An 11110-nucleotide genomic window follows, 5' to 3' on the forward strand; every position below is an offset into this window, starting at 1 on the left:
ATTGATTATCCCTTTGAAGTTGATTTCTTTTTTGTTGTTTGCCAGCAAACGGAACCAGCCAGGAAATACAGCGTGGAGTCATGTGTCCTGTCACATGATCAGAAATAATGGCGATGAATTGTGCCTGCTTCCTATGCCAGGAAATTATTATTACAGATGACACAATTACCTAGGGTATTAGCAACCCTTTTCCATGGGCCATTCCACTGCCAAGTACAAAATGACGTTTTTCATGGCCTTAGCATGCAGAGGCACGATGTGAAAGAACTGGCCACATGTTGCTGTCAGAATCATGTATAGCCCAGTAGGTTCAGGTAGAGTTTGTGTGTGTGTGCGTGCGTGCGTGCGTGCGTGCGTGCGTGCGTGCGTGCGTGCGTGCGCCAAAGTACACACAGTATGCTTAGTTTGTCCACTGTTTGTTGAAGCACATTCTTTTATATAGAGATGTTTTTCTTTACTGAATGATAGATGTCTGTTCCTGACAATGCATTGAATAAACGTATGATCAAAAGCACTTGATCGGTGGTTAGAGTCCCTCTGATGACCTTTATCTATGCCCTGCATGTTATTAGTTTTATTTCCCTATTTTATTATGCTTTCAAATGTGTCTTTCAATTTCACCTTATGTAAAACACTTGCCTATTTGCAGAAATGTGCTATGCATATAAAGTTGCCTTGCCTTATGTGGTACAGTATACCACAAGGTATTTCATGTTACTTTTTTGAATGCATTATACAAAAATACGGTACTATACACTAGTGTCTTCCCTCCCAGTTTTCACAGTCTGCAAAATTACCACTTTCCCACCAGGTCAGTAGGGTTATCTAATCCAGACATGTGTCTTTGTTTTTGGTTTGTTTTCCTACTCAAGTAACTCAAACATCTGTGTGTGTCACCATACACAAACCTGAGGTCATGCTTCCGGGAAGGTGTGAGAGAGTGTGTGTGTGTGTATTGGACTGCAGACTGGATGTTTGTTGTGAACATACTGGCTGTGTGATGGTGCGTGTGCGCACCTGCATGCATGCATGCATTCATGCGAAACATACTTTGAATAGCAGGTACTGTATATTGTTGGCCCACATTACTTGTCTTATCATGCAATACACTTTGGTTAAATTCAAATGAATTCAGCAGTGGCTGAGCCAGTTAGTGTGTGTGTTCACCAACTAATTTGTAATGTCCTTTGAAACTGAAACTGGCCTCAGGGTCTGGGACATCTTTCTAACATCAAGTAACAACAAAAAAGGAAGTATAGAGCTCTTTTTGTTCTGCATCTGCGTACTGTATGTCTCTCTTTGTCTCTCTCTCTCTCTCTCTCTCTCTTGCTCTCTCTTGCTCTCTCTCACTCATAGCAAACATTAATGTGTATTCATCTAATCTACCAAGGCAACAAGAACATACAGTAACACTGGGTGGCGATTTTGTAATGTCTCTTATTTTGTAATGTCATCATCACCCAGTAGGCCTACTCATCTGGCACGACTCTGAGTCAATGTTTTCATTCCTCTGTGTCATTCACCTATAGACAGGTTTCCTGTTAGTAAACATGAGAGGATATGACCGCACAGAACCGGGGGTAGCCTATAGAGGGCGCCATTACCCGCAGCAGCTCTGGTCAAATGTCCATTCATAAAATAAATGATCTTCACCGGGTTTAATGAAAGTAGATTAAGTTATGCAGTTTGTAATACCTTGTTTACTCAATAAAAATGATTTGTTGGAAGTTGGATCTGTTTGTATATAATAGCAGCATTATGCCTATTATGCCTATAATAGCAGAATTATGGCTATCTAACTCCCGAACATAACAACAGAGTGAACGGCGCAACAATTCGTTTCCCCCGAGCATGCGCAGATTGCGCATTCTGCTCTGTGATGACGTCGCGCGGAAATCCGTCTATAGGGGGGGGGTTCTGTGGTTTTCAAACTTTTTAATTTCAAGGACCCCCAAAACTACAACCCATCTGTATATTCTCATGGTTCCCGACCTGTAAGAGTCCATTTGGAACCCCCCCCCAAGGGTCCCTGGACCCCACTTTGAGAACCTCTGATGAGAAGCACAATGTTGTGAGAGGAAAGAGGAGAGAAGGGAGTCATAATGAGGCCGATAATTAGATTGTGGTGATAATTTTACAACAGAGTACTGTACAGGCATTAGTTGTTTTTACTGTAAATACAGGGCGCCGGGTGTGTGGCAGCTTTGCACTTTACAGAGCTCTCTGTTGTTCTGTGGTCTGTGACAACTTATGAACAGGAAAGGCACTGGGTGTGGCCTGCAGATCTAAACAAGAAACTATTGAGTCACACACACATACACACACACACACACACACACACACACACACACACACACACACACACACACACACACACACACACACACACACACACACACACACACACACACACACACACACACACACACACACACACACACAGCAGCTACTTTGTCAGAGGTCTCTCTCATAATGAGGTACAGTCCCATCTGCTGACTCCAGTGTCACCTTTGAACTGTGTCACACAACCTCGGAGAGACCTTATGACCTTCAACCTCTCGGCGTTGTCAGTGACGTGTCAGGTATGGAGGAGTGTTCACAGACAATGACACTATCTAAGGGAGGGGTCTTCAATGTTTTTTTCAGACCAAGGACCCCTTAGCTGAGAGAGAGATGAAGCAGGGATGTATTTCCAAATACATATTGTATAACATTTTACTTTTTCATTGATTTCACAGATAGCTTCATAGACTTTTGTAGAATTGTGTTGGATTCATGTTCATGTGTATTTTATGGTAACCAGTGAAACCCTCAATACTTAGAAAACTTGTACTTGGTCTGCTCTTTATACCCCACACCAAACCGCTTGGCCGAAAATAGCAGATCTACAAGCTCACAACGCCTCGCACCACGGAGAACTCTGTCTTGAATTGCTGAAATAATGGAATATACAGTAGCAATATAGTCAGTTGAGAGTGATGCACAGACTTGTTTTCAGTGGGTCAGGTCAGGTCAGTGACATGAATGTATGTGTCTGTGTGGACAAACTGAAAGACACAGACCATGCTGTTGTCTACTCAACACTAGTTGGCTTGTCACCAAAGATGCAATCTGAAAAGGAGAGAAATGGAGACAGAGATTATAGGAGAGAACTGACACTATTAGCACTATACCTGTAGACATGAATGGGCATTTTAAGTAGCCTACGGGATAATATACAGTGAGCCGGTCATTATTGCTAATTAGATCCTGACAGGGCGATGCAGGCCCGACACAAAGCTGGAGTGCCTGGTCTTAGGAGGTTTCAGCACTGGCTGCATTAAGGCTCCTATCACCAAATAGGAAGAAAAAAAAATATGTGGAATTATGTGGAATGTGGAAAAAAAGGTATTTATTTCAGATTTCTCAATGAAGTGAAACGCTAACTGGATTCTATGCAACAGCAACACTCACATTAATATTCACAATTATGTAAAAAAAAAAAAACCTTCAAAAGGAGAGGATTCCATGTAAACATTTTTCACAATCCTGACTACGAGCTTCTTTCAGTGAATGATTGATTGAATACTTTATTAACAGTTTGCAAAAAAGGCACAGTGGCACGGATTTAAACAAAATAATGCTAAAAGGATAACCCAATAAGCCCAGGGCTTATTTCCATAATAAGCTTAGACTTGTTACAGTAGTCTCGTGTAGCCAGACAACTAATCCACAATCTCCTCCTAATGCTGTAGGGCAGCATTTGAAATTTGTGGGAGGCAACAGTCTGGCCACACAAGACTAGCGACACAGGAAACAATGCATTTGTCTCTTTAAGAGGAGGGGAAGGGGAGGAGTGTTTATTAAGTGCCCGGTCTCTCTTTTCCGTACCTCCCTCTCTCTCTCTCCCTCCCTCCCTGTCTGTCCCTCTCTCCTCCACTTCTCCCTACTGTTGAAATTCCTCTCTCAAGAGTTTGGCATTTCCTCTGAGCTCACTGGCTGAGGAGAGACCCCGCAACCAACTGGAGAGATAGAGTGAGCGGGAGAGAGAGGGAAGGAGAGGAGAGAGAAACACAGAGAGGGAGGGAAAAGACAGAGGAGAGAGAGAGAGAGAGAGAAATAAGTGTGTGTGAGTGAAGGAGAGAGAGAGAAAGAGAGAAGGGGAACTTTCAAACATTCATGTGTACAGTATGAGTGGATGGTAGAGTAGAGTACATACCCTGAGTCCAAGGCATGCAGTTTCACTCAAAGAGGAACTTCACAAAAATAGACCAAATCTGGGTTCTTCTCTCTGAGCAGAGGAGGAACTTGGCAAATCACACTGGTGGAGCTTCAAGACGAGAACCACAGTATTTTCCTTCCAACCACTGGGCAGAGAAGAACCACCACGCCGTGCTGGGGGAAAAGCAGTATTAAGAGGATAAACTCTGGGAACAACAGGACTCAGAAGAACAGCTATAGGAGCAGATAACGGAGTGAGTGTTCAAAAAAATAAGGAAAAGGAGGCAAGGAAAGGGAAGACGTGGAGTTTGGCTGCATCATCCACTGCATTTGGGAGTTATTATATCTGCTGTATTTGACTGCATGGGGTCTCAACATGGGTTAGCCTTAAACAGATCCCTCTGCCAGCCTTCAGGCGTACACAAGTAAACCACATAACATTACACAGAGGATACTGTCATAAGGTACAGAGGAGGGAAACGGGCAGCCGGACGTGGAAACGGGGGTGGAAAGACAGCGAGGGATCAAGGAGGTCGGTGGAGAATGAGTGTGTATACGCTCAACCTCAGGGTCTTCTGGCCTCTCTTCACGTGCGTGCTCACAGGCCTGGTGGTCCTCCACCACATCGCCCACAGGCTGACCCCAGAGGAGGCCAGCGGCCCTGAGCCCGCCGGGTACGAAGCCGAAGCCGAAGAGGAGGGCTGCTCCTCCCACCAGGGCCCTCCCGTCCTCCTGTCGCTCGCCAAGCTCCTCCTGGCTATTGCACTGTGCTACTTCTTCATCAGGTAGCTACCACCACCATCATCATCATCATCATCATCACTGTTGTTGGTTTGCACTTGTGGTCAGAAGAACATGTGATGACGGCACGTGCCTGAGTCACATCCTCCTGTCATTTCACTTTGTTGGGCAAAGCTACACACACAAATCGTCAGTGTCAATTTAACTCCGAGAGTGTACAAAGGGGTCCATTTGGTTCCATTTGTACTCTCTCAGAGTTATAAATGCATAGATTAACTCTGAGGATTTTATCGTGTAAGAAGGATTTATTTGACAAATCAGAAATTTGTCAAATTTTGAGAAAGATCTACACACTTAAACACTGTATAGCTGCCATTTGAAATGCACTGATGCGACGATAAGGCATGCCTCCAAACGGTTGTTTACAATATGATTTCATATTATAGACATGAAAGGGATGTTTCCTGCACCCATGTGAATCGTCTACACTTAATACAAGTACTGTTGGTCTCTGTTCATTCATTCATTCCCTGTGAAGGACGAGGTTATAGAAGACACAAGATCAACACAGTTTTCTGTGAAAACGAAGCCCTACCTTTCAAATTACATGTTGTGCCTTGGCTGCCAGCCTCTCTTTTTCTTCTTCTTCTAGGAACTCTGCTGAACTTGTAAAGGGGTTTAGCCTAGTTTAATCACATGAAATGAATGGAGCTTATCCAAACATTTTCCTAATCTGTCACGGTGCTTTATGAAGATTTTGTATGTTGTTGTTTTTTTCACAGTACTGCAGTGAAATCCGTGTTCATTTAACTCTTAAAGTGCATTTTTACACTTTCCAAGTCATATTAACAGTAACACTAGTACTGCACTAGTACAAGTACACTTCCTGAAATAAATACATCTTAAATTCTTAATCCATTAAAACCGGGAAAGCATCTGTGTCATTTTCGGTTTTTGCATTGGCTATTCAAAAATAGCAGATCCCAACCTCGCAAGCATCATTTTATTGTAATTTCTTTTTCATCGTCAGGTACTGCTCCAACAACCCATCCAGGGCTGGTAAAGGTACTCTTCTTGGGCCTAATGATGGACTTCCAAAATCCAGCACCTCTCGGCGTGAGCTGCTGGACGACTACTACGCCCGCTGGGTGCGTCTCTCGCCCCACGTGGTGGGACACAGCAAAGCCAACGTGGCCAAACTGGTGGGAGACCTGGTGAAGGCCGGTCGCACCGACGTGCCCCCAGAATCCACCCTGGCCTTCAGGGGAGACTTCTTACAGGTGGGTGTCGAAGCGGGACATATGAGGTCAAAGGTCAACGTCAGCTCAGCTATGTGCAGTGCCGTAAAGTAACTAGGTACATTTACTAAATTACTGTACTTAAGTAAAATATTGAGGTATTTTGACTTTACTTATTTATAATATACATATATATAATTCATAACACTTTTACTTCTACTCCACTATACCTTCACGTAAAAATAACGTTCACTTAAAGAAATTAATAAATATAATAAGTGTGTGTGTGTGTGTGTGTGTGTGTGTGTGTGTGTGTGTGTGTGTGTGTGTGTGTGTGTGTGTGTGTGTGTGACAAATTCACAATCATTGATACTCATTGTAGTCTAAGCCTGCTCATGCTCAATAAGTACTATTCCATACTTTCAGTGGAAAACATGCATTTTTGTAAGAGATTTTCTTTCGGTCTCCTCTGTTATTCTCCAGGTCGGTAGCTCATACGAGGAGCACAAGGTGGGCTCCCCAGACTGCTTTGACATCTTGGTGCCATTGAGGGTCCCCAGAGGCCTGAAGCTGGAGCCCAGACTGATCTGGGCAGAGGGACCTGCTGAAGAAAAAACAGAGAACAGAAATGCAGCGGAGAAGGAGAAAGGACAAAGCAAGGGGGAGGCAAAGATGATAGCGACCAAAGTGATCAGGAGGAGATCAAGCAAGAGACACAGCGGCGGGAAAGGAAATGCTGCAGAGAAAACGACAGACAACGTGGTGGAAGAGAAGGAGGTGACCCCGAAAGAGGAGGCAACGCTGAGGAGGGAGGAGGACGGAAAGAATGAGGAGGAAGTGTGGGGGCCTCCTCCTCAGTGCAGCATGGAGGTGCCGCGTCGCGAGGAGTGGGTCCGCAAGCACAGAGCTTTTGCCGACACCTTCCTGCGGCTCCATCCCCAAGGCTCTTCGCCCGGGTCGGGTGCAGGAGCCATGGGGAGCAGAGCCTACAGGTTCACTCCCGAGTCCGTCCACCGCTGGTTCTACTCGGCCGTCCAGCGCTCCCTGGCCAGCGTGCGCTATCCACACGAGCAGCGTTGCACGCTGAACCTGGCGCTGGTCGACGAGCGCGTGCAGCTGCGGCTCACCCCGCGCTCCGACTACGTCTGCTGTCACATCTCCATGGCCATACGTCTGCTCCCTGCCCTGCCGCTCGGCGACGGCCTCTACCTCGTCCCCACGGACTCCGTTTCTGTGCCGAATGCTCCCGCGAAGACAAAAAGTCTGGACGACAAAGACCTGTGGACGCTTTACTTCCCTCGGCAGGAGCAGAGGCTCCTCAGCTGGGTCAAAACGCGCCTCCCTCAGGGCTCCTGCCACCTGAAGTGCCTCCAGCTCATTAAGGCCATTCGCAATCTCGGCGGCCAAGCTCTGGACACCCAGGGTGCCGCGCTGTGGAGGTCGGTGCTGTCCTCCTACGTGGTGAAGACCGCCTGGCTACGTCTGCTGCTCAGCACCCCACCGGAGATCTGGGAGGAGGCTCACTTGGTGGCAAGAGTAGAGGACCTAATACGGAGCCTTAGGGAACTCCTTCAGAAACGCACATTGACTCACCTCTTCCTCGGAGGCGAGAGTTCCACAAGTGTGCTGCCTGACTCTGTGGTTCTACCGAAACTGGTCAAGGAAGCTGCGGGTGTTGACCGGGTGGGGCTAGGTGGCAATCTTTGGGCGGGGATCCCACCGGCATCTTTGGATCTGGTTTCAGGACGTCTTGCCTATGCCTGGACCCATCTCCACAGGCTGATCAGGCTGACCCGACCACAGAGGAGCAGCATTGGTCTCGGCAGGGTAGGGCATGGCCATTGCCAACATTTGGAGATGGACTAGTACACATCTAAAGCAGCATTAACCACATAAACCCTATATCCTTTGTTGGCCGGGGATCCCCCAGGAGTCTCTACTCGGTCCCCTCCTTTTCTTCCATGCAGTCCACCAAATCTCTTTGTCGGAAATAGCATACCTGTAGAAGCCCACAACGCGTTGCGTCGCGACACGTTGTGAGCTTGTAGTTCTGCTGTTTTCGCCGAATGTTCGCCTGTTATGACATGCCTAGAGTAGGGATGCTAGGGGTCATGCTTTAAAGCAGCTGAAACCCTTGGCTGATTTTGTAGTTTGTTTTCCTGTACAGGTTAAAAACTACAGAAGGATAAAAACACGGCAGGCTGACCTTATATGGTACACTGTGACGTAAGGAACACAGCTGCAGCTAATACAATTAATAATGGGTGTTAAGGGTTCTATGAGTTTAACAATTGGAAATTGGAGTTGTTGCATCCTAAGTGAAAACCTGACTGAATGGACCAGGTTGTGTTTACCAATACAATACTTACTTCAAATCAATTATTTGCTGCAATCTATGAATCGGTTCCTTGCGGTTTGAAGAATGTTTTAGCTCACAGCTATTTATAATACTGTACGTAAATGTACCAGTGATACTCAAACGTTTTCATATCGTGGACCCCCAGATTGATATTGTATTTGGCCGTGGACCCCCATCTGAAAAGATTTTGTGCCCGGGGGACCCCATATGTTTTTCAAGATTTTTCCCAAATGTTTCAGAAACAGCAGATCTACAAGCTTACACAGCGTGTCACATCGTGACGTGTTGTGCACTTCATCGGCTATTTTTTTTTTATAATCAAAGCATTAAAATAGATTTCAAGTGGTTAAACTGATTTCGATAGTATAATATACTTAAGTATAATATAATTTATCTGGAGACTCCCTGGAACCCCCTCAAGGACCCCTGGGGATCCCCAGGATCCACTGTGAGAACCCCTGGTATAAACCAGGTGCATTATCATTTTGTTGCTGTTGGGCAGAAACCTCTTATATCCATATTTTAACTTTTTAGTGTATTTTTAATCAATGCCCTACTTCCTACGATGCTACGCGTTGTGAGTTTGTAGATCTTAAATTGTTGCTGCTTTTTTTTTATCCTGAAAAGTAACCGTTTATGGACATATGAGGTTTCCACCCGACAGCAACGATTTGCGGGATTACCATCTTCAAAGGTAAAGAGACTGATTACAAAACATTGCCCCGCTCATTATGTTAGAGGACGGAAGTGGTACACACCCAATTTGGGTATTTTTCTTCAATTAAGCAGCATTTCATTCAGATGCTTTAGATAGCATGGCAGATAGGCCTAGATGTGCTGCTTGCGGTTCATTTAAGGATCAGACAGAATTCCACAGATAATTGTCAAGTTAGGACAGCTGCGTTTTGGCATTATCTTTTAAGACTTGTACTACTAATCACACCCATATTATCTGTCATTAGGAGATCTGGAGGGAATTAATGGATTCTGCCTGCACACAGACAAATAAAGGTGCCAACTATGATGCCATAGACAAACCCTTATTTTTTTGTTTCTGAAAGAACCATTTATTTTAAAAATGTATTTTATAAAGAACCCTTCACCACTTAACCCTATACTACATCGACTAGTACAAATGGAACCAAATGGACCCTTTCGGTTCCATTTGTAGAGGTCTGTAAGGGTCCATTTTGAACCCCAGGTGGTCCCCGGCCCGAACTCGACGTTGAGAACCAGTGGCTTACGTCACACACGCTCACAAGAACACATGCCTCTGGGGGCTTGCCCCGGCTGCTGGTTGCTATAGCGATAGCCACGTCGGGTCTGTTCCGGCGACTCACACTCAATTGCACCGAAGAGCACAAAAAAACAAACACACAAACACTCTACCCTAACCATTCCTTACAAATCTCCCTTGTGTGCTAGCTTTTTATGCTTGTGTGTGTGTGTGTGTGTGTGTGTGTGTGTGTGTGTGTGTGTGTGTGTGTGTGTGTGTGTGTGTGTGTGTGTGTGTGTGTGTGTGCGTGCGTGCGTGCGTGCGTGCGTGCGTGCGTGCGTGCGTGCGTGCGTGCGTGCGTGCGTGCGTGCGTGCGTGCGTGCGCGTGCGTGCGTGTACACTGTTGTTGCTCTATGTGAGTCAGTGTGTTAGGACTATTTTTGTTCAACAGCGGCCTGCTGTTTTGTGTCTCTCTTGCCTGCCCTCGAGGCACGCCTCGGCTCGCGTCAAGGGAATTCTAGATAAAAGCACCACTTCACACACACACATACACACACACACACGCGCGCGCACACACACACACACACACGAACACACGCACGCACACGCACACACAAAATTATCAAACTATTAGACATCCATTCAATGATACTCTGACTGCACTGAAAGATGACAAGCTGACCCTTCTGTTTGTTTGTTTGTTTGTTCGTTTGTTTCTTTCTTCTTTCCTTCTTCCTTCCTTTCTTTCTTTCTTTCTTTCATGCAAAATAATTGAAGGAAAAAAGGTACTTAAAAAGAATTCCCCCAAAACGATCGTTTATTCTTTCTTCGATTAAATGGATTAGTTCGGAAGTCAGAGGCATGACAGTGATGCTATGATGACTGAGGCCCCAAACGAGAGACTAGAAAGAAGAACCGAATCTCAGACAAGGAAGTGAACGTGCCCTGAGTCATGACATCTGTGAACTCATATGCGCGCTAAAATCTGCAGTGTTCATTTAACTCTGAATGAACACTCAGGATTTGACAGAGTTACACAGTAGGAAAGTCTTTATGTGCTGTATAACAGCTATTGGTAAACACACAGGTCATTCATACAGTACAGTGCCTCATGTTGAGGCACTGTATGTGTGTGCGTGCGTGCGTGCGTGCGTGCGTGCGTGCGTGCGTGCGTGCGTGCGTGCGTGCGTGCGTGCGTGCGTGCGTGCGCACGTGTGAGTGTGCAGGGCGTTGCTGAAAACCTGGGTAAATAAAGGTTAACTATTTAAACCCCAGCATCGATAAAAGACCCACCCTAGTATAGAGCCCTGAGGTACTCCGGTCAACCATATGGGGTTTAAGTGGTTAAAAAAGGGG

General features: G+C 45.8%; 1 protein-coding gene across 1 annotated transcript in view; it reads left to right on the plus strand.

The window, feature by feature from the left end:
* The first annotated feature begins 3961 nt into the window (after nt 1-3961).
* The window catches only part of itpripl2 (ITPRIP like 2), a 7469-nt gene continuing 320 nt past the window's right edge, over nt 3962-11110 (plus strand). Inside the window, exons 1-3 of the mRNA XM_084072835.1 lie at nt 3962-4985; nt 5972-6221; nt 6663-11110. The exon at nt 6663-11110 is cut by the window's right edge and continues 320 nt beyond it. Coding sequence (XP_083928961.1) covers nt 4744-4985; nt 5972-6221; nt 6663-8045 — 1875 coding nt within the window. The 5' untranslated portion in view covers nt 3962-4743 and the 3' untranslated portion in view covers nt 8046-11110. The remainder of the gene's footprint in view (nt 4986-5971; nt 6222-6662) is intronic.

Source organism: Gymnoscopelus microlampas, assembly GCF_963454915.1.
Source record: "Gymnoscopelus microlampas genome assembly, chromosome: 11".
NCBI lineage: Eukaryota > Metazoa > Chordata > Actinopteri > Myctophiformes > Myctophidae > Gymnoscopelus > Gymnoscopelus microlampas.